We start from the raw sequence: 23847 nt of genomic DNA on the forward strand, positions 1-23847 counted from the left end.
TTTTCCGTTCCTTGGGAAAACTGTCTCTTTTATTTTTAGATTCACTGGCCAGCTGGACAGGAACACATTGAACGCTGCAAATATGCTGGAAAGAATCTATCGGTAAGTAACTTTAAAAGGGCACAAAGAAAAAGTACAGCTTACGAGGACCCATAGATGTCTTTTTAATGCTTTCACAGACCAAGATAAGAACAAAAGCTGAAAAATCATATTTATGGCACTATGGGGGGATATTTCAAACTGGAAATTCTTAAGGGAGGGTAAATCTAAAGTTTTAACATCAGTCCAACGTAATAGCAGGCAAAAATCAGTAGGTGCATTACTGTGTGATTTAAGATGCTTCATATCCACCTATCCTCACAATAACTCTTTAAAAACATGCTTTTAATAAAATTCCACATGTATCTTTCAGATGGATTGTGCCAATTACGTGAGACTCCTACAACCTTTCAATAAAACACACGTCTATGTATGTGGAACCGGTGCGTTCCACCCACAATGCACCTACATTGACCTGGGACACAATCTTGAGGTGAGCAGTATTTCTATTTTTTGGCCAACAGCCAGTGTGAAAAGCAGTAAACACGTTTAAGGTCATTTAAGCTTTTTATCTTGTAAAATGAGGAGTTACGGGGAGAATTGGAGCCTATAGAAACCACTGAGAGTTATTGACCACAGAGCTGATCTAATATTGAGGATAATGGTGCAAAGAGAGTGACAGTCTTGTTTTGGTATGCCAGAAACCCACTTTCCGGCTCCTCAGCCAAGTTGGAGAATCCGGGAGAGGAAAATGTCCCTTCAGTCCACGGGAGCCCTTTACCGCCCGACTGACAGGTGAGTCTCCTGAACACAGTGTCTTCAAACACAACCCATGATCCCTTTGTAGACAAAAATACTGAGAAAACATGCACAAAAAATGGTTAGACGTACTCCCATATGAGTCATTGATAATTAGATCTGTATAAATCCAGGCCAGATGTTAGTTTGTGTGGGGAAATTTGGAAGTTCCTCCAGTAAACAGGTTTGTCGCCCATATTTGTCTTCATTGGACACATGCAGTAATTTGACTTTAAGGAGTTTTAGAAATTGCATAGTTGCTGTTACAGTGTGGTCAGGAAATCAAGCACAGCTGCAAAATTTATATTATGTTTAATTATTATTATTATTTTTTTTATTTTGTGGAAGGCATGTATAGCCCAGAAGACCTTAATGCATAAACCATATGCTACCTAATTAAAGGCTATTACTGCAAACGGAGACCCTTTTGACCATTTAATGATGCTGTAAATCAGAGTATTTTGACAAAGAGTCAGAGTGTAGAATCGTTAAAAATAAGCTAAGTATCATGAAAAAATCATTTGTCATTTCAAATCATTCTAAATGTGATTTTCATTAAATTGCTATTAATGCTCACTTTAGATGGGGACCTGTATGCTGGGACATCAGTAGACTTCATGGGAACAAACGCTGCCATTTTTCGCACATCTGTGCATAGCAGCAATCAACACTATATCCGCACTGAAGCTTACCAGGACCAGTGGCTAAATGGTGAGAAGTGATATAAAAAAAGGTTTTTATTGTGTGTACAAAAAAAAACATGGCCTTAGTTCCCAAGGTAGGCTAGTTTGGGTGCAAGAAAATATTTGCATTACTAAAACATTTTGCCCAGTTTAATTAGGAAGCAAGAAGGTCTAACATATAACAATTAATGTTTTAAAATCATTTGTTGCACAACCAGAGTATATTTCTTTAATGAGTTTATAAGCTAACAGTTAGCTGGCTACCAAAGCAGACTGCTAACAAATTAGATTGTTAGTTTAGTGTATTTCTAACTTATCAGCTTGTTAGCTTAGCATAAAGTTGTCATTTAGCCTCTTAGCTTAGCATACAATCAATATATTGATCTGTAAGAGATTAGCATACAGCTACCCAAATCGATGCTAGCTTAGTTAAATTTTGTATTATCTTAGGGAGATCAATATAATAAAAGGATTCATTTTTAAACAGAATTTAAAAACAGCTACCTCTTGGGGACCAAGAGGGCAGTTGTTGTTTTCTTCTTCTTCTTTTTTTTAAGCCAGTCACCTGTGGGGTTTATATTGTGTGACTGATTTCTCTGTATTTGAAATCCTTGCAGCAGACATGGAAAAAAAGTCATAAATTCAAAATTATGTCATGTTTTAAAGATGTTTAGTGATTTATTTCCTTAAATACAAGGCAAAATACTGGTTAAGCAAATTTTGGCAGTGGATAAGAAGGTGGTTCATGGTCTGAAACATTTGGAAACCACTGTTTTGGGGTGACTGATGCTGCCTAATTAACTTTTGTGACTTCCTCCACCCTCATTCTGATGCCAATTTCTTTTCACAGAGCCGGAGTTTGTGGGATCATATTCCATCCCTGACACACACAGCTTGGACGATGACAAAGTCTACTTCTTCTTCAAAGAGACTGCCGTAGAGTCCAACCAGCTCGACAAGCGTATCTACAGTCGAGTGGCTCGTGTCTGCAAGGTGAGCGCCAAGTCCAGTGCCCAAATGAGCCAATAAATATGTGAAATGGATCCAAAAGACCTTTGTCTGGATGAAGAATCAATGAGTCTATTGTAGAAACCAATGAATGAATGTGTAAGCTTCCGTATCATCTGTTACACAGTAGTAAAGTAATCATGTATCTAATAATGGATGAATGAGTGGTTTGTTTGAGAGTAATTAAACACTAATCTAGCTACAAATCTAGCAAACTAGGTTTTCTGTTCAGGTTTTTCATGTCAGAGCATTTTTGAAATGTTATATACAGTATATATATATATTTTTTTCTGCTGTATTTATTGGTGGTGTAATAATATGTAATGTACTACATATATTTGCTAGTAAGATACTGTGATGTCATATTATCTCTTATGGCTGGAAAATACTATTCAAATTTTGCACAGGTTTTTGCCCAATTTGTAGTCTGGAGGAATTTACGCTAGTTGCCAAAAGTCAAAGCTAATCTGCATATTTTGGGTAATCAGGAGTTGACCATTTTCAAAAACAATTTCAAACTAATAGCCACTGACTCCAAATGTTAAGCTTTAAACTGATTCCCATCCAGTTGGAAGATATCAGAAATGTTTTCCAAATATATTTTGAGCCATTTTTAGAACACAAATTGTTGTCATTTGTCATACCTCTTCTAGCAAATGAGGCACAATGTTTCTGCATGAGGTTGTTGTGTTTGGAACAACTTAAAGGTCTGGCAGTGTGTTCTTTCCTCCAATTACTATTTACAAAGTGAGCAAGTGTAGGATGCCTGGTGTTTTCAAATTGGTTCAGATAGTGTAGTCTTACATGTTCTTGGTTTTCATTAGAATGACATAGGTGGAAAGCGAAGCTTGATTAATCGCTGGAGCACCTTCCTGAAGGCCAGGCTGGTGTGCTCTGTACCAGGACCTGGAGGCATGGACACACACTTTGATGAGCTGGGTATGTTCACATACTCTAATTACACATTAACATGAACTCAAAAACTCATTCCTCAAGACTACGATCCTCATCCTTTCTTCTCATGTTTTATTTTTATTTTTAGAGGACATATTTCTCTTGGAGACCAAAGAGCCGCAGAATCCAGTCATCTATGGTGTCTTCTCCACTTCCAGGTAGGTTCATTACCTGAAAAGTCTGATTCATGAGTCATTCTTTGGGTCACCACCTCATAAGCTTTTGATTTTTTTAGAGCCACATTCCAGTCAATGTTATATTTGTTTACCTCAATTCCTGAATTATCATTGGCTCCATCCAAATCAACCAATCAGTCACACTCATTCCCATTTAACTATCTCTTTAGGTTCTCAGACCTCCTTTATTCGTTCCAACAACCTAAATCTGATTATATCAGTTTATCTTGTGAACAGACATCAGTATTAAAACGCCCCTAAAATCAACAATCTGGTCATAAGATGTTCTCCTCCCCACTCCCGATCCATTTAGAACAATCCGTCTCGGTGTCCCACCCAAGGAATGGATAGCTCAAAGCTAAATGAGAGGGTGAAAGGTCACCAAGCTTGAGGAACTCTGTTATTCTAACCTGGCATCAGGCTAATACATGTTTCCTTTTCAAAAGCTCCATCTTCAAAGGTTCAGCCATTTGCGTCTATTCCATGGCTTCCATCCGAGCGGCCTTCAACGGGCCTTTTGCGCATAAGGAGAGCCCTGATTATCGCTGGATGGAGTACAAGGGGAAGATCCCTTATCCACGGCCGGGGACGGTAAGTTCTCAACAGGAAGGAATTATATTTGGTATAGAAGAGAAGATGATTTGCCATGTAGAGGGATGCTTCTTTTTGTTGGCAACTTGAAGGACTTCAAACTGTGATTTTGGTGTTGTGAGCATAAGTGCAAGCAAGATTTGAGATCTATGATTGATTCTGGATTGCAGATATGTTGGGGCAGTTTGGAAACCATGTGGCCAGCCACTCCATGCACTAGCTGCCTCAAGGGGGTTGTAAAAATGTCAGCAGGCACTCTGGGGGTCACGCGTCAGTGCGGTTACTGAAGTGGCTGGCGTGTGGAGTTTTAGTGGTGAGGTCACCAAAAGGAAGTCAATTATCAGGGCTGTGAGTTCTGCTCCATTAGTTGCTGAAGTCATAACCACGAAGTTGACCTCAACTGTGAGTTGACAGCTAAACCCTTTCAAATGATGGGGTTTGGTGACTAGAATAAGGGTGTCCAGACTTGTTCCAGGAGGTCCAGTGTCCTGCAAAGTTTAGTGCCCACCCTAATTAAACACACCTTAATAAGCTCATAAAGGTCTTTACGATTATGAGAAACATCCAGGCAAGTTTGTGAAGGCTGGTTGGAGCTAAACTCTGCAAGATGTTTGCCCTCTGGGGTTTGGAGACCTCTGGACTAGAAAGTGCAATTAATATATTTTAGTCTTGTTTTAGACTTGTTTCACACATAGTAAAATAGATCTACTTGAGTTTACTTCATTCAGACACAATGCTGTTTTCTTTGCGCATATCGTTTGAAGGTCACCATGTTTATTTACTTTACAAGGAAAAAGCTGGTAAAACCTTGCTAGATCATGTTAACATGTATAACATTCCCTGTTTTGAGGGGTTTCGCTAAACCTAATTGTTCATGACAACAGAAGATTCCTTCGAAATGGCTTGTCTCAGTATGAATAAACAAGAATTATGATGCTTGCCGCAATATGATCTCGAACAGTGGCCAAAATCCACATCTGCATAAATGTTTTTGACTATTTTTACCTTTGTCTGGGACTGTTACTCCAAATTCAGTCCCCACAGGGTTTCGGAATATAAGACTAACCAAAGTTCCTATATCTCTTCAGTGTCCGAGTGAAACCTATGACCCTTTGCACAAGTCCACCCGAGATTTCCCAGACGATGTTGTGAGCTTCATGAGGACCCATCAGCTGATGTGGGAACCGGTGATGCCCATCCACAGGCATCCCGTCTTCACTCGGATCAACGCCCCCTACAGGCTGAAGAAGCTCGTGGTTGATAGGGTTGATGCCGAGGACGGCCAGTATGATGTATTACATCTTGGCACAGGTATGTTGGAATGCAGTCAATCAAAGTTCAACATGTTCAGTGAAAGGGATGTTTTGTACTAGTGAAAAAAGTGTGACAACTTGCCCCTGGTGTTCTCTATTATGAAAGCATTAGACCTAAAATTGCACTGCAAACATAGAAACCTCTGCTATATCCAGTAAATGCTATCAAAGACGACCTCTGTTCCCACGCTGGTCAGTGGTCCTGTTGCCTGGGATTATCCTGACATTCCGAGGAGCCAATGTTTCCTTTCCTGTCTAACATTTGTCCTCCTGGACTGGTGGGTGTATACATGAACTCTGTCACGTTTAAGTGAATCATTTATGGCAAATAGATACTCTGGTCAGGACAAATATGCCCAACCTGTGTGTACACTGAGCCAACACGCAATCTTACTGTTTGTAGAACTAGGACAGTGTAACAGCTGTCAGGGTGCTGAATAAATCCACATGCCAAAAGCCAAAATCCCCACTCACCATGGTAATGAAGTAAGGGTGCATTATGGGATATATTTAGTTATGGTACAATTGATGGTTCAGGTTGAGGTTTGACGTTAATATCTATCTATCTATCTATCTATCTATCTATCTATCTATCTATCTATCTATCTATCTATCTATCTATCTATCTATCTATCTTGTCTGCATGGTGAAATCACACGTGGTTAATCTTCTGTATCTCCAGACGATGGCAGAGTATTAAAGGTGGTCTCTGTACCTAAAGAGAACTGGGAAACTGAAGAAATCGTTCTAGAAGAGCTGAATGTCTTCAAGGTAGTATGCAATTTCAGTTTCTTCTCTCACTTCTTCTTGTTTATCCTGCCATCTGTTGGACTCTTGACCTTTGACCCCTTATTGGTTGTTGTTTTCGTGTCAAGTACTTCCCAAACAAAAATAACTCCTAAAGAAGAAAACCAGATTTCCCATGGCTGTCTACTTAAGTGAACCGAACCCAGGGACAGGAGAAGGCAGCGTTACACAAAGAATATTGTGTTTAGTGAACAAAAAGAAGATCGCATTTATCCAAAACTGTAGACAGAGAGGAATGTCTCGGTTTTGCTCTGGGGATGAAGGGAATGTAAGCACACAGAAGTCAACAGGGTTACTATGAGATGCATGTTGAATGTTTTGTAGTAGAATGATGGATTTACATTTTTTTTCATTTTTTTTTTTTTTTTTTTTATTTAAGACAATAAATGTGGTCTTTTGAGCAAGGAACGGACCAAAATTGTAGTTTTTAAGTTGTTATTCACTGAACACCACTGCATCCCTCAAATCCCCAGTCAAAAATAAGTTTGTACATTATAAATAAATATTTCAAGTGGTTTTATCCACATCAAAAATGTAATTATGCAAGAGCAGTTAGTATCAATCAAACCTTTGTGGAGACATGTGACAGCAGACATGGCCTGCCATTTGGAGGAAGAAAGTGGTTTTAAGAGTCAAGGCTCATTTGCTGCTATATATGAAGGAGAAATGAACCGACAGAGCAGAAAGCTTTAAAACATTCACAAGGGCCTGTTATGATGAGCTACTCCTATTCAGCGCCAACAATGCGCGTCTTCCTCCTCTTTGTTCAGGGGATGATTCATTTTATGTGTTGACATATTTTTTTCTCTCTCCCTTTTTCTGTTTTGTAGACTCAAACCCCAATACTAAGCATGGAGCTCTCCACCAAGAGGGTAAGTGGACTTGTCTTGTGGGTGGCCACTTACTTTAAAGGGGTCATATGATGCGATTTCAAGTTTTCCTTTCTATTTGGAGTGCTAAAAGCGGTTTGTGAATTGATAAGACTCCTAAAGTTGCAAAGACTAAAGTCTCAAACCCAAACAGGTATTCTTTATAAAAGTTAAGACTCGTCCACGCCTTATTGGCCAATAAAACGCCTCGATTAAACACGCCCACACGTCTATGTCACGATGTGGGAAGATTTGCATATCACCACCATAATGCTGACACAAAGAAAGAAGGTGTAACTTTATAGTTGCTGCTGCTGCCATGTTGGTGAAACGCTGTGTTTTGTTGCACATCCAAAGCAAATTTTTTGGGCCTTCCTAAAGAGAGCACAACTTGAAAACAGTGGTTAAGTTGTGTTTACAACACTGTTCCAGAACAATTCAATTCAATTTGCCACTGATGAATCAAACATGAGTTTTGAGCAGTTTGATACTTCGATAAAGCATCCAGAATGGTAATGGTCATAAAATTCCTGTCACATGCTTGAGGCATTCAGCCAATCACAACGCACTGGATAGCTGGCCAATCAGAGCACACCTTGATTTTTCAGAACGATGAGCTTTGTAAAAATGGATGCTTTTCAGAAAGGCGGGGAATGGAGGAGCAACAATAATGTTCATTATTAGGAAAATAAATTTGAACCTTAAACTGTTTTTTTTTTTTTTTAGCAACGTCATATGACCCCTTTAACCACAATAGGACCTTCATGTTTTTGCTTTTAAACCCACCATAATGTGTTGCCTGTTAGACATACATTGCATGTCACTGTAAATGTTAGATTTGATAAGGGTTTACTTTATCATGCTAATTACCATTTTTAAGTAATTTATTAAAGTTTAGTCTGTTTTATATCACATTTAGCCATACGTTCTCATGTTTTATTTGAATTTTGTTCCCTAGCAAGTGCTATTTGTAAGCAGTGATGAAGGGGTTGTCCAGCTGCCTGTGCAGAGGTGTGAGCTGTATGGTAAAGCATGTGTAGACTGCTGTTTAGCTCGTGACCCATACTGCGCTTGGAATGGATCCTCCTGTACCAACTACTTCCCTAGCAACAAAAGGTACTTCCCTTTGTTTTACATTTCATTTATTCTCATTGGCCAGAAAATCATATAGGCCCTATCATTTTAGTAATCATTTAAATCAATGTTTCTGTAAAAAATAAACATTAAATCAGCGATAACAAATGGCTACAATTTAAGGTGTCCTTTTTACACATTACTTGCTATACTTAATACAGTAATAACTATATTATACTATATATGCATAATTAAATGCAAATAACGCTAAACCAAATTCTAGTCTTAACCATAATAAACCATAAGAAATTATAACCTTTGTTACAGTTAATTTGTATCTATTTTATTTGGAGTATTAGTCAAAAATAGCTCAAATAATAAATCTAAGGGTCAGTGATGTCCACTTGTGGTCCGCAGGCGTGCCCGGAGACAGGATGTGAGGTATGGAGACCCCTGGAGCCAGTGTCAGGACATGAGAGACGGTAATGAATCACTTCTGTTCACCTCGTCACTTTCCACCCTTCAGGTTGTATTTGATATTGGCCAGTCCTGGAAAAAACAAAAAACAAACAAACTACTCCCTCTAGTGTACAAAATGGATACTTACACATGCTAAGATGTGAGCACCAGTTCAATCTGAAATCCAAACTGATCTTGTTTACACTCTTAATACAAGTTTTTGGCCTTGCTGTTAAAGAAGTAAACGAACACATTTCAAATAAAAACCAAATAAACTTAGTCCGTTCGCCTCTACAGATTCAGAGAATGCTGAACTGAAGACGGTTTATGCCGTGGAGATGAACTCGACCTTCCTGGAATGTGTCCCGCATTCACCACAAGCCACGATCAAGTGGATAAATCAGCCAAACCACAGCCAAACCAGCAAAGAGGTCTGTCAAACACATCCTGTTTAAGAGATGTAATCACGAAAAACCATAAAACAAGTGGATATACACTTAAATCATTCACTTTGAATCTAACTCAAACACCTTTCTATCTCTCAGTTGGTTCCAGGTGAAGAAAACCTCATCTACATGCAACGTGGGCTCCTCCTCCAGCACTTAGCATCCGCTAATGCTGGCTTGTACTTCTGCGTAGCCTACGAACACTCATTCTCTCGCACGCTAGCGCGCTACGAGCTCCACGTCATCCCCCAGAACCACATGTCGAAAGTGCAGAACACCCATCCCGGAAATTACGCAGCCTCGCCGCGAAGCTACAAGGAACTCCATCTAATGGGAGTTAGCGGGCTAACGGCCGACGAGTACTGTGAACATCTTTGGTACCGTGAAAAACGGCGACAGCAGAAACTCCGCACGCTAAAGTGGAAGCAGGTGTCGGAAAACCGTAAAGCGAGGGTCAGGCGACAAAATCCACCAAACGAGCCTCTAGATGGAGGTGAAACGGCAGACTTTTGAAGAAGAGAAGTGACTTCATCTGGACAATTAGCATCCTGTTTATAGCTTGAAGGCTACATTCCGACTAGCTACAACCGGCGAATGCTACTGTTAGCACAACAACAAAGGCTACAGACCAGAAGAACTTCTATTATTCTTCTATTAAGTCCACACTTGAGTTTATTTTGTAGCCTGTGCTAGTGTTAGCATGTAGCTTTAACACAGTATAAGCAAACAGACTGCAGCTGTGCAACTATTATGACTTTGCGCAGTCTGGCATCCACATTTCACATACATTTAAATGTATTCTGTTTGTCAACCTTGAAATACAAGCGCCTATGCTAAATGCTAGGTATGCTTGGTAAGCTAATATTGAAAATGGACAAGCTAACGCACTGTTTTGAGTGAAATGCAGTGCAAAAATGAACTGACTTCTCTTGCTTTGACTAGGCATGTAGATTAAATAGTCCCTAGAGCATTGTATTACTATTATATCATGGACTCTTGATACAGTCAAATGTACAAATTGAACGTTTGTTCTGACACCAGCAGGTGCATCCATGTTCAGAGGAAGTTTGCCCAGGATGTTCCCTTCATATGTTTCCTTCCCCTTCAAGAACAATCTCTTCTGCTCTTTCCTGAGAACATCCTTGAGTAAATATTGTGTTTGTTTTATGACTCCTTTTCAAATCTCTCCACTCTGTGCTCTTGTGGGTACAATATGTGTAAGATGTATTCGTGTGTGAAAGCATCTGGGGATGGTAAGTAGAAAATGGCCTCCGGAGATCAAAGAGCCTTTAAATATTCTCTGCTCCGCAGGAAAATGACTCATCATGCTTTTTTTCTTCACCATTACTAAATTAAAAGTTGTCTTCGGCTCATTTGGGAATCTAGGGCCATGGTTAATTGGTTAAAGTGGCGAGTTAGATTTTTTTGCTCTTAGTATCTGCTTTTAGCATCTGTTCGTAAAGACTGCAACAAAAGCTTCCATAAATACTCTATCTAAACATACACTGTAAGAAAAAACTTGTTTTGCCATATGTTAAGTTTTTAGATATTTGCTTTAGATCTAAAACACAACAATTTACAATGCATAACTCAAAATGTGGCTAAAACACCTGTGAAAAATTTCTTGGAGTATATGTTGTATATATACTATGACATTTTTATGAAGCAATAACTAAAGTATCACTCACCGGTGATGCATAGTCTGGTGTCGTTGCTGAACTGTGCAATTTTTGGTTATGTTCATACTGTAATGATCTCCTAATTCATAAATACTGACATTATTTATGAACAGATGATGCTTAGGCTGCACTGAATATTTCTGATCGAATCTATTATTAAAGTAAAATGTTGCTGGTGGGCTTGAGAAGGAGTGTACTATGGGGATTTGGTGGATTCAGTAACAGCCATGTCACATAAAGATCACAGTTTGTAGTCGATGCTCTTTTTTTTTCAAATCAGCAAGTCTCAGCAATTTGACACCAAATGAATAGATCTGTCAGGAAGCGGAAAAAAACAGTCAGATGAAACAGATTTAAAACATTTGTGATGTTAAAACATCATAAATCCACATGATACAGTAACTGTCATAAGATTTTGTTATTTACAAACCAACGCTGTAATCGTTTTCATTAATATATTAAATGTAATCAATTAGCCTAATAACAATAATAATAATTAAATAGGTCTAAACTAAATAATTAGCTACTAATAGCCTACTAATTTGTAATAATAATTATAAATAATTACATAGTATTTAAGGTTCTCTAAATGGGTGTTCTTATAGTGTAGATCATTACAGGATAAGAGATCCCGAAAGTGAAACTAACTTGATCGCGCGCTGACAGCAGTCAACACGTCACTGTGGATGCTGGTCTCAGAGCATCTGGCGTTAAACCTGACACCACACTATATATAGGCTAGTGTATATGAAAAGGAAATTATAAGAACACATCGGAATAAACGTCTGTGGTGAAGACGCTCTACAGGACTCCGTGATGGAAATGAGGTATTTATTTATATAATATAATATCCCAGCTTTATATCACAATCCTTTATATCTACGACAAGAAAAGCGGTTTGTAGCGGACACTCCCAGAAACAATAGATCCATCAGAGGATTCACTGCAAACATGCTTCCACTACAAACCATCAACTTTTAACCATTCAAACCAGGAAGAAACACTTTTCGCTTGGTATTGTAAAGTTCAATCTGGAAAAAATTATTAACTGAAGCAATCATTTTCAAGGAGCACAAACGCTTTTCTTGTAATTTGTTTTAAAACCTAACATTTGTGTGGTAATGTGTTGACATGGATGAGAAAGTTACATTTAATGTTTTATGACATTTATTTCATATTTCAAATTATTTTTGTTGTTATCGTTCATGTTAAGCATAAAAGGCAGTTATAATCGCTAAACAAGGCAGAAATATTTATAAGCGATGTAAAAAAGACTATGTACGCTGGGCATTAACATTAAACATGCTAAATATGACAGCTTGAAGAAATCTGACATCTTCTTATTCTCAATCAATCACAATCGTGTAATTATTTAGTAACTTATATTATCTGTCACAAGTCTCGAGAGTTTAGCTCCACGTAGCCTATCATAAAATTATAATAATGTTTTTGTTCGGGTATATTGATATTATCATTCATTCTTAATGTGAGGTATAGGCTACTACAAATAAACAGAAACAGACTCGACTGAATAAGCAGGCTATTTTCATGAGCGATAAAAATAAATAAATAAAATAGAAATAGCTAAGTGTATTTATGTGTGATTAATTTTGAGTCTTGATCAATTAAATCAATATGATCAATGTATCACTTATTCTATAGTTAAAACATCGATGCTTTTGAATTTGAATATACAGTGGGGCTCAAAAGTTTGGGCACCCCTTGCAGAATCTGGAAAAATATGAGTAATTTTCAAAAAATAAGAGAGATCATACTAAATGCATGTTATATTTTATTTAGTACTGTCCTGAGTAAGAAATTGTACATAAAAGATATTAACATTTAGTCCACAAGACAAAAAAATTGCTGAAATTATTAAAATAACCCCCTCAAAAGTTTGGGAACTCGCTGCAATCGTTTTCATTCATCAAATAGCCTAATAAAAATAAAAATAATTAAATAGGCCTAAACTAAATAATTAATAACTAAAAGCCTACTAATTTGTAATAATAATTATAAATAATTACATAGTATTAAAGGTTCTCTAAATGGGTGTTCTTATAGTGTAGACCAGTGGTTATATATATATATATATGTAATTAAATAACAAAAAATAAATATTAAACTGTCACTATGCTACCACTATTCGAGCTCGCTGATTGGTTTAAGAACAACCCACCGATTAATCTTAGATATGTTTGCTGCATATGCTACAGAACATTAAAGCTCTGGCTGGATCTGGTTTTCCCGTTTTGCTGAGCGGTGCCAGCCCGAGTTATTTTCTGTTCATTTCCAGTCCATTCTAGGGCTGTGTGATTAATAGAAATCGTCATAAAATCACGGTTTGAGCGTGCACGATGTCTAAATCGCTTAATAGCACGATTTTCCATGGCCCTGACCTCCCGAAGTATGCTATCCGATCCAGTCAGAATGCAGCCTAATTACTCCAGGTTCACACACTGTCTTTGATGCGCCTTTTTTCCGAGCCCATTTTAACAGATCAGAGTGTTCACACTGCACGAGGTAAAAGCCTAGAAATAAAAATGTGCGAAAATAATTAATATCTAACACATGAGCATAGAGAGAGTTGTGAGGGCACAGGACGCAGTTTGAGGGAGAGGAGACACGGTTTAAGTGCACACACGCTCTCCGGGCGAGAGCAGCGTGTATCTGAGCAAGCTCGTTTTGTGACAGAGCAGAGGAAATCTGCATGCAAACAGAGGGATTCGTGCTTGTGCATTATTTTAATGTGCTTTTGCGTTACATGCACTCTCGCTGCTGCTTTTGCTCCGCTCACACATACTGTATACACACTGCAATCGTGTGAACCTGTATAATGTATAATCTATTTAAACACCTGAAGCACCACAGCAATTAATTAACTCCATGAACAATGCGTGGCAAAAAAGAAAAAAAAAAGTCCCTGGACACTGGATTTATTTATTCATACTTTTCTGCCATAAGTCTTTTTGATAAAGTTTTTGATAAAGCTTTAATTTGTTTTCTTTTGGAAATATGTTTCAAATTAATCCTGAATGCATTTAAGACTGTAACGCATATCTGTGTGTGTCACAATCGCAAACGATCAAAGAAATCGCGATATTTTTTTATATATATATTTTTTTTTTTGTCCATATGCACAGCCCTCACTCAATAAAGTTAACAATTTAACTTCTGAGAACTGAGTTATTTACCCAACAATAGCGGGGTCAGTAAAATGTTTTGCAGTGGGCCCCGAAAACATGTGTTTGGTTGTGTGGGCCGCGAGTTGAAAAAGGTTGGGAACCACTGGTGTATCATTACAGGATAAGAGATCCCGAAAGTGAAACTAGATCACGCGCTGAAAGCAGTAATCACATCACTGTGGATGCTGGTCTCTTAGAGCATCCGGCGTTAAACCTGACACCACACTATAGTGTAAAGGTAAAGGAATATATAAGAATACATTGGAATAAACGTCTGTGGTGAAGACGAGTCCGTCATGGAAATGAGGTATTTATTTATATATTATTCCAGCTTTATATTGCAATCCTTTATATCTACGACAAGAAAAGCATCTTGCAGTGGACACTCCCTGCTGACAGAAACAATAAACCCATCAGAGGATTCTACTGATGTCCACTGCAAACATGCTTCCACTACAAACCATCAACTTTTAACCATTCAAACCAGTAAGAAACACTTTTCGCTTGGTATTATAAGGTTCAATCTGGAAAAATTATTAACTGAAGCAATCATTTTCAAGGAGCACAAACGCTTTTCTTGTAATTTGTTTTAAAACATAAAATTTGACCCAATCATTTATATGGTTGACTGACTTTAAAGCTAAATATTGTCAAATTTAAGACATTTTAATTGAAGAAAACAGACAATGCTTCAGCAAAAGTGTTTAACAAAGACATTGAAAAATATTTCACATTTAAAATATTGAAATTGCTTAAACAATGCAACAACTCAGTTTTTACCAACAATGTAAAATGTAAGATTTCATCTCACTTCATAAGTCACCTATTTTCGATGCCCTGGGGGTAAGCAGCAGTGGAGACCCCAGATAATTTTAATGATGTCAAAATGTATCTTTGCAATTCAGAGAAACAGAAGCTGCATCTGCAGTACTGTATTTAGATGTTTTTAAACACAGTTCAGCTCTGTGGGACATGGACTATATTAACCTGCAGTTACACGTGAATAAACAATGTTTTGACATTTTAAACATAAAACATTGAAAACGGACGTTTGAAATTATATATTTAAAAAAAATGAAAAGGTACTTTAAACGTGAAACATAAACCGTCAGTAGGTGGCAGCGAGTCACTGTTAATAAGCGAGTCATTGCGATTGAACCGAATCATTTAAACGGTTGATTCATTCTGGATCGAATCACTATCGTGTTGCTCAGAGACGCAAAACTGTGGCTGTGTTAGGAATGATTTTTGTTTTTAAAAATAGAGCAAAAACAGGGAACATTGTATAAAACGTAAGTCTTTTTTTTGGGTGAACTCTTAATATACAATCGCAGTATATTGATTCGGCAGCACCAGAACTGCAGCTGATAGAATGTGCACTGCTCAATTCAAAGATAGTTCTTCAAAAGCAGATTTTGGAGACATTTTTATCATCTAAGAACAGAAATCTTCATATCGCACACCCCTTCCCTCGGTAGAAATCACAGACCGGACCGCAAGGACACTTTAGCATTGTGGCTTTTTTTTATCCATGTTGGCTTTGACTAAGTGTTGACTCTGTGTTTACAGGTATTCACAGCTGTTTTTTCTACCCGTGTTTCTGTTTATAAATGGAGGTGAGCACTAAAATGAGTTTCTGTCTCTCGTTAATTATCATTTGGTTCAAGTGTTTGTCATTCATCATCGTCATTAGCTTCCCTTTATTAGTTGAGTTCTGTTTTCATTTATGTAATGTTGTTTTACTTGCCTGTCTCCTGGACTTTCAGATTTGACTACCTTTTGTTGATATCCTTCGTCCTTGTGCGTGTGTACCTCACTAACATGTAACACCTGCTGAACTTGGTATCTTTTATCACACTTTCTCTGTTTTCAGTGTCTCTGCAGAAGACTGCTGTGGGTTTTATTGGAGGTTCTGTTGTTTTACCTTGTTCTTCTGGAAAACCACCATCGACAGTTCAAGGCATAGCTGTGTTTTGGAGACACAGCGGCCAGAATGTGTTTATCATTATTTATGGTGAAGTCTCTGAAAAAGGACAGGATCCAGAGTACAAGAACAGAGTTGAAAGCTTCCCCGAGGAGTTCAAAAGAGGAAACTTCTCCATCAAACTCAACAACCTTCAACACACTGATGCAGGAGAATACAAGTGCTCCATCGTCACAGAGGAATTAGTCTGGAGAGTTAAGCTTTCAATTAAAGGTGAGTAAAACCACCAAACAGTTTATACTTCAGCCTACAGTATATTCCTTCGCGTAGACAATATGAAAGGATGCACTTATGTTTTTCCTCCAAAACTGTGTAAATCTTTTGTCTTGCAGAAAAGCCAATCCCCGGTGAAGGCACAGAACCAAGACCAGAGATGATTTTAATGTTCATTTCCATTCTGTACACTGCCATTATATTTTAATGGACTGTATGTTGGTTCAGCAATGTATCAGTATAATCAACATGTACTTTATTTATTTATTTATTTATTTATTTATTTATTAGTTTATTTAACTGGGACAATGCAGTATAACATTATGCAGTATGATGCTCCACATATACAATAGGCCTCTAGCCAAAGGCTCATTTGCAGCCCCAGTCCCTGGTTAGGTACTTTTTTTTTTTTTTTAACAATGGTAAAACAATAACACACACAAAAAAAGAAAAAAAAAAAATTGTGTACAACCATCAGTGTTCACAAACCTGCTTTTGAACTACTTTTTTTAATATAATGTCTGGGGCAGGATTATTTACACATTTAATAAAAGACAGTTTTATACAATTTTAATAACTAAGCAAATGATGCTTTTGTATAATATTACAATGATGCCATCTATTTGGCTTCTTGTCCAAAATTCTTTTGTGTTTGTTTATGTAGGGATTTAACAGGTTTTCAACAGTCACACAATAACTAGAAAAATGCATGCATGTATGACTTAGCACTTTTAGAGATATACAGTATATGGGCTAATCATGTGTTACGTGTTAGAATGTAATTGTGGTGTCACAAGTGTGTTAACATGTGAGTACTGTGTGTATTTTCTTGTCTCTCTCTTTTTCGCTCCCTGCTCATTAGTGGAACAGGGTGCAAGTAGGCGCAGCTGAAGCATCTCAACGTGTGTGTGTGTGTGGGTGTGGGTGTATATAAGCAGTGAGGATTGTCTGTTCCTTGAGCTCACCCTCCTGCTTCCTTGGTGTAGATCGTGTGTGTAACAGTGTTGTGTTAACCATTAGAGAGCTGTGCTATGTCACAGTTCATGTAAAACTCCTGGCGAGGATATTAGGCCGGTAATTTTGTTGGCAAACTAATCATCTTTTATATAAAGTAACCTGTGAGAGAGGTTTTTGGCTCTTTTATTTCCTTTCTTATAGTTTTCTCCTGTTAAATGGTCAGCAAGGGAGGTAAGGATTTGTATTTCATTTGTTTAATTCCAGGGAAGAGGATCTAAAAACTTGGTTAGAAAAACTCCTTTTTGTTTATTGATTTGGCCGTCTGAAACCCTCTCAGACTAAGTTTCTCCTAATTGTGTCTCATCCCAATGTAAACAAATAAATGCCACTTTTCTTGACTTCTGGTTTGTGTGCCGGTGTGTTTGTGGAAGCAGGAGATTGAACTCCGGGCAGCACACTTTTATTTGGTGTCGCTCTCGATGCGCGTGTTCAAATTTGTTCTGATTGTTACATCCTTTAGATGCACATCAAATGAGAATATAAAATAACACCTAAATATTTAAAATTGTTAACTGTCTCTATTGCCTTTTGATGGATCTTTATTATAAATCCACTCCTTTCCTTCCTTCCTTATTGAAAAACACATTGAGACTTGAGAGTTTTTGAACAATTCAAGGTCAAACAGTTGTTTTTCAGCCACTGTGACACACTAGTCAGTTCATTTGTTAATATATCTGCAGTTAAGCATGGAGTCTGTGCCGATACATAAATGAATGTCGTCTGCATGTAACTGACATTTAGTTTGCTTATTATAATTTGGTAAATCATTGACGTAAAGAAAACAAAAATGGTCCCAGACTTGACCCTTGAGGTAGACCCATCTTATTGTTTCGTAAAGCAGCTAATCAGATTTAATTGTATGTAGGATAATTTCACGATTCACTGTATCAAATGCCTTTTTGAGATCTAAAAACTCTGTGCCTATACTACACTGCCATTATCTAAAGCTCTCTTAATAAATTCTGTGAGAAAGCAGTTTGCCATTTCTGTTGAATACTTAGGCCTAAAACCAAACTGTTTAGAGAGAAGTAAATCATGTTTTTCTAGATATTTGATAAGTTGTTCAGATACCAATTTTCCAAAAATGTTGAGATTACAGAGAGTATAGAAGGTGGTCTATAATTCTGAATCCTTAATAATTGATCCTGCCTTAAAAGTTGGGGTTATAATAGAAGTTTACTTTCTCTTAATAGATAAATGTATCAAATTTACCAACGGCTTCAGCAAACAAGCACTCTATTTTTTATGAATGCAGTATCCATCCCAAATTTATACTGTACTTAGCTCTTAAATTATTATTCAATTGATTAATAATTTGAAGTATCTTACCTTCATCGACCTCAGAGATATAAAAGGATGAGGGTGTGTCGTTTATTGCATTTTGAGGTAACTGCACAGGTTCAAAACATATAGCAAGCTCATCCACAGACTGGATAAAATATATATTAAATTAATTGGCAATTTCAATGCTATCAGTACTAAGTCTTCTTTTTATGTGCAGCTCTACAATGGTTTACTTTGTATGCCTTCTCATTTTAAAAAAATTGTTAATGTACTTCCAAAGAGATGATCCATTTCCTCCTGATTCTGCGATCAATTGCTCAAAATTTGCCTTCCTCATTTATCTAACTACTTTTTTTTCTTAGCAATTTGAAATTTAGGAAATATGTCTGTCTTTGTAAGCAAAGACTTTTTCTAAGCAAGATCTCTCTTTTTTTATTGGTGATGAATATGTGAATTTAGCCATGGTAGGGATGTACTATTTTGTTTGCATTTTAACGGTTGTGTATACTTTGGAATAATTTTTACAATGGTTTGCATCACACTTCACAGTTTTTGTCCAGATCAACAATTTGTAGTGCATTATCCCAATTACATTTTTTTTTCAATATCATTTTCAAATCTTGTAATTTTACTCTTAGGGATGCCTACTACTCATGGTTTAAAAGTTTGATGAAAATTACTCTGCAAATGTCTCTTTGCTTATTTTCTAACAATCAGGATCATGTTATGGGCAGACAAACCAGTGAGAAGATTATATATTTTTTTCACACTTTCAGGTGTATTTGTTAATGCCAGATCAGTAAGAGTTTTACATGTTTTTGTTATCCTTGTTGAACTGTCTGACCAATTTGTTAAAATCTACAAATAAAAGTACAACAATCGTTTCAGTACAACGATTTTAAAAACTTCACCATTTCCTCTGATAATAAAAACAAGAATCATGCGAGGGTGGATTACAGAATCACAACATTAAAATTCATTGTTGGGGACATTATAACATTTAACGCCAAACATTCTAATCCAGCAATATCTAGATTTACCTCAACACATTTTAAACTATCCTTTTTTATGTAATTCGTGACTTCCCCTCCTCTTCATGATGGTCTGTCTTTTCTGTAACAACTATAACCAGGAACATCAATCATGCATGTTGGTATGTTATTGACACGCTATTTTCCTAGTTAATACTGTAAAGTTGCTTTGACACAATCTGTATTAAAAGCACTATATAAACAAAGCAGATTTACCCTGACTATGTTGGAAGAGGAAAACGAGGAGCGAGGAACACCCATCCAGGGCTGTGCAGTGATTGGTGCAGATGCTGGAGGAGTAACTCTGTATAACTCATCAGTTCTGATCCGAGAGTCTTGTAAATACCTCAGGATTGTTGTTCATGATTCTGATTGATATTGTCCTCTGCTTGCTTACTGGATGCATTTTATACTGTTTACATTGTATAGTACTGACTTTGACAACATACCAAGCCTCTTATAAATTCAACAGCTACTTTATACTGTGGGTGTGTGTGTGTTTAATTTCTTGAAATACTACAAATGTAAGAAAATATAACACACACATTAATACATATATACTGTGTGTGTATATATATATATATATATATATATATATATATATATATATATATATATATATATATATATATATATGCACACGATAATGATCATTTTGATCATTTTTTATTTGCTTATATTTGATAAACATTTTCAATAAAATAATATACAATACTGAATTTTATATTTTTTTAATAAGCATTAAGAATAATAATGCATCTATTTAATTATTTATTTCTCTTGCCGGTTTCCGGTTTTTAGCCACAGCTGACGTCCGGTTTTAGTGGCAGTCATTTCCGGCTAACAGCTCAGCTGCTGAATTTTCGCCGAGCCCTCTCTCGCAACGCTTCGATAGACCAGCACTTCACTCTTCATTATTTAATCTATTTATATCTGATATTTTCGTGAGACTCGTCGCCTCTTACAGATCAGTCCAGGATCATGAGATACTGAATGTGAAACTATCTTAAGCGCGCTCTCGAGCTCAGGAGTGAACTCATAACAGAAGTGAAAGTATGATGGCCTCGGAGCTCCTTGAGTTAAATGTAACTCCACAATATAAACGAAGAGATATATAAACGGTGTGTGGTGACAACCATCTACACGTCGTTTAAACAGCTTCTGGAGCGCGTCATGGAAATTAGGTATGTTTTTATTAATATCCCAGAGCTTTATCAAAATCCTCTCTGTAAACTATCGTCCAGGCTAACGTTAGCTTCTTGCTAGCGGTCTCCTGTACACTACGCAGCAGTCACTGAGCTAGTGATGATAACGAGAAAAGATACTCGGAGATTAAATGAATAAGTAAAACGAAGAAAGACTACACAAAGAGATCATTTTTACGGTGCCCTTAAGGTGACTTGTTCGGTTTAACGTTACTTAGTTTTGTCGTGGCCACGACATAATAACTCGTGGTAGCGTTATATGTCGTGTCCACAAGATATTATTATTATTATCATTTTTTTTTTTTTTTAAGAAAAAAAAAAAGACCGCGTACAATAAACATTAACGCCAAACATTCTAATCCAGCAATATCTATATTTACCTCAACACATTTTAAACTATCCTTTTTTTATGTAATTCGTGACTTCCCCTCCTCTTCATGATGGTCTGTCTTTTCTGTAACGACTTGTTCGGTTTAACGTTACTTAGTTTTGTCGTGGCCACGACATAATAACTCGTGGTAGCGTTATATGTCGTGTCCACGAGATATTATTATTATTATTATTATCATTTTTTTTTTTTTTTAAGAAAAAAAAAGACCGCGTACAATAAACATTAACCTCAAAGGGAGAGATGCATAGTACCGGGTTTTAGCTCAAGAGCTAATTTTCACCCGTAGTCGCTGGGCAGGCTGATGTTAAGCTACAATATATAAAACATACATGAGTAATAAGATTTACACTTGCCAAAAAAATAAAAATAAAAATTGTACAAAACTTCATGTTCACACCTTTCATATACTATGACCTTAGAGCACACATACACATATCTGGTCACGTGTGGGGACAAATTTGATTTGATAAAAGCCTTTTCTTTGGTTGGCGTGTGAAGGTGTAAAAATTTGTGCTTTTTTTTTTAGCTCTGTAGGCAACATATTCCACTGATGAGTGGCCACACAAGAAAAAGCAGAGTTTCCAAATACTGTCCTGCGTTTAGGGATCCTGCATTCACCTCGCACTGTAGATGTTGTGGCTCGAGCTGTTGTTTCAGAGCCCAAAGATATGAATTCTTTTAGTGGAGGAGCAGCGTTGTCATGAAGTATCTTATACATCAAACACAGATTGGTGTGAATTATCAGATTTTCAAAGCTGAGAAACTGGTATTTTACAAGAATATGACAGTGATGGAATCGTCTGCTTTTCTTATTTGTGGGAACGTGATATTATGTCGTGGCCAAGAGATCATTTTGTCATGGCCTCGAGAAGGGAGGGAACGACATGTTTTTCTCGTGGCCATGAGTTTAATACGTAAAAAAACCTGCGTGACCATAGCAACCCAGGATTATCAGAGCTGGATTCATTAATATTTTATTTTGAATTACGAAATTATTATAAGATATCATGTCGTGGCCATGACACAACTAAGTAAACTGAAGTAAACTGAGCAAGTCACCTTACGGGCACCGTACATTTAGACTAAAGCGTAAACAATTATATTGTAAGTCCTTAGAAACTGATGACGTTATCTTTTTACTATTTGTATATTATTTTCTTATTTTTTTAATCCATAGATGTTGGCTTTGACTAAGTGTTGACTCTGTGTTTACAGGTATTCACAGCTGTGTTTTCTACCTGTGTTCCTGTTTATAAATGGAGGTGAGCACTAAAATGATTACCTTTAAAGCACTTCTGTCATTCTTTCCTGCTGAATTTGGTATCTTTTATCATAACTTTTCTCTCTGTTTTCAGTGTCTCTGCAGGAGTCTGTTGAGGGTTTTATTGGAGGTTCTGCTGTTTTACCTTGTTCTTCTGAAGAATCAACGCTCACAGTTCAAGACATAGAGCTAGTGCTCTGGAGACGCAATTACGACCAGAATGTGTATGAGATTATTAATGGTCAAGTCTCTGTGGAAGGACAGGATCCAGTGTACAGGAACAGAGTTGAAAGCTTTCCTGAGGAGTATCTGAGAGGAAACTTCTCCATCAAACTCAACAATCTTCAAAACACTGATGCAGGAGAATACTGGTGCTACATCTTCATGAAGGAACAAGTATTCAGGATTGTTGAGCTTTCGATTAAAGGTGAATAAAACCACATGACTAAAACAGTTTATATTTCAGCCTGCTTTCTTCTGCGTAGACATTATGAAAGGATGCACTTATGTTTTGTGTTTTTCCTCCAAAACTGTGTAAATCTTTTGTCTTCCAGAGAGACCAGAAAGACAACTTCCCAGTGAAGGCACAAAACCAAGACCAGAGATGACTGTTCTGATCATTTCTGCTCTGTTTATTGGTATTATATCTTCATTGGCTGTAAGTTCTCATAAGTATGTCGTAAGTAAGCATCATAATCAAGATCTACTTCACATTGTATTTAAGTGACAGCCTGAAATTAAACATTTTAATGATGAATGTGTTACAGAACTGTGTCACAGGGGTTTCACAGCATCCCAAGCCTGGATAAGAGATTGAACAGAAGCAGCCCCCCTTCCCGATCTCATCTACAGCATCTTTAAAGGCCCAGACCAGGAACAGATTAGCACAACTCCAAAGACCTGCGCCCAGCTCACCTGTAGGAGACCGACGCCGCACACAGGCCGGAGGAGGAGACAGGCAAAGCCAGGAGGAGGAAGAGCTGGAGAACTACTTTATATATTCACTACAATATCACCAGAAGGTGCTTCTCGACACCTGATGTCTTCATGAATGAATTTCAGCTGAGAGAGAGAGAGAGATCGGGAAAGATCCATGAGTCGGGATTCAAGTTCAGGACGCCAGCAGCGCAGCGGCTCTGTGTGACGGCGCCAGCAATATATTGAACTTTTCTGAACTATCTTGTACAGCTAGAAATATTACGTTATTAACAAGTAATACATATTCAGAAATGTTTTTAAAGGAACTATTGAATGTTTGAATCATATATAGTAATATAGTATCACTTGTTTTGTACGGTTTATATATAGTTTAATTAATTGCAGATTTAAATAAAAAATATGGATAATTAAACAATATTGTATTTATTTCCCCCCAAAAAG

At 37.1% G+C, this 23847-nt stretch overlaps 3 protein-coding genes across 5 annotated transcripts in view; all 3 read left to right on the forward strand.

Annotated features, from left to right (window-relative positions):
• The window catches only part of LOC113070591 (semaphorin-3D-like), a 49872-nt gene extending 39282 nt beyond the window's left edge, over nucleotides 1-10590 (forward strand). Inside the window, exons 4-18 of the mRNA XM_026243994.1 lie at nucleotides 40-102; nucleotides 413-532; nucleotides 741-834; nucleotides 1420-1548; nucleotides 2371-2513; nucleotides 3353-3467; nucleotides 3571-3640; nucleotides 4105-4249; nucleotides 5338-5560; nucleotides 6245-6333; nucleotides 7200-7241; nucleotides 8197-8354; nucleotides 8730-8794; nucleotides 9069-9202; nucleotides 9317-10590. Coding sequence (XP_026099779.1) covers nucleotides 40-102; nucleotides 413-532; nucleotides 741-834; nucleotides 1420-1548; nucleotides 2371-2513; nucleotides 3353-3467; nucleotides 3571-3640; nucleotides 4105-4249; nucleotides 5338-5560; nucleotides 6245-6333; nucleotides 7200-7241; nucleotides 8197-8354; nucleotides 8730-8794; nucleotides 9069-9202; nucleotides 9317-9730 — 2004 coding nt within the window. The 3' untranslated portion in view covers nucleotides 9731-10590. The remainder of the gene's footprint in view (nucleotides 1-39; nucleotides 103-412; nucleotides 533-740; nucleotides 835-1419; nucleotides 1549-2370; nucleotides 2514-3352; nucleotides 3468-3570; nucleotides 3641-4104; nucleotides 4250-5337; nucleotides 5561-6244; nucleotides 6334-7199; nucleotides 7242-8196; nucleotides 8355-8729; nucleotides 8795-9068; nucleotides 9203-9316) is intronic.
• Nucleotides 10591-11289: 699 nt separating this feature from the next.
• Nucleotides 11290-17803, forward strand: LOC113070596 (CD276 antigen homolog). Its single transcript, XM_026244001.1, has 4 exons — nucleotides 11290-11723; nucleotides 15651-15697; nucleotides 15955-16278; nucleotides 16398-17803. The coding sequence occupies exons 1-4, from the start codon at nucleotides 11713-11715 to the stop codon at nucleotides 16484-16486; spliced, it is 471 nt and encodes a 156-aa protein (XP_026099786.1). The 5' UTR covers nucleotides 11290-11712; the 3' UTR covers nucleotides 16487-17803.
• A 2625-nt stretch (nucleotides 17804-20428) lies between these two features.
• Nucleotides 20429-23835, forward strand: LOC113070592 (CD276 antigen homolog). Of its 3 annotated transcripts, none has more exons than XM_026243996.1 (5): nucleotides 20429-20794; nucleotides 22422-22468; nucleotides 22562-22894; nucleotides 23022-23146; nucleotides 23235-23835. In XM_026243996.1, the coding sequence occupies exons 1-5, from the start codon at nucleotides 20784-20786 to the stop codon at nucleotides 23274-23276; spliced, it is 558 nt and encodes a 185-aa protein (XP_026099781.1). In that variant the 5' UTR covers nucleotides 20429-20783; the 3' UTR covers nucleotides 23277-23835. The 3 variants fall into 3 exon arrangements, with proteins under 3 accessions (XP_026099781.1, XP_026099780.1, XP_026099782.1); XM_026243995.1 differs by having other exon boundaries at nucleotides 23022-23139; XM_026243997.1 differs by having other exon boundaries at nucleotides 23022-23125; nucleotides 23235-23833.
• Nucleotides 23836-23847: the final 12 nt, after the last annotated feature.

This window comes from Carassius auratus, unplaced genomic scaffold (genome assembly GCF_003368295.1).
Source record: "Carassius auratus strain Wakin unplaced genomic scaffold, ASM336829v1 scaf_tig00004584, whole genome shotgun sequence".
Classification (NCBI taxonomy): domain Eukaryota; kingdom Metazoa; phylum Chordata; class Actinopteri; order Cypriniformes; family Cyprinidae; genus Carassius; species Carassius auratus.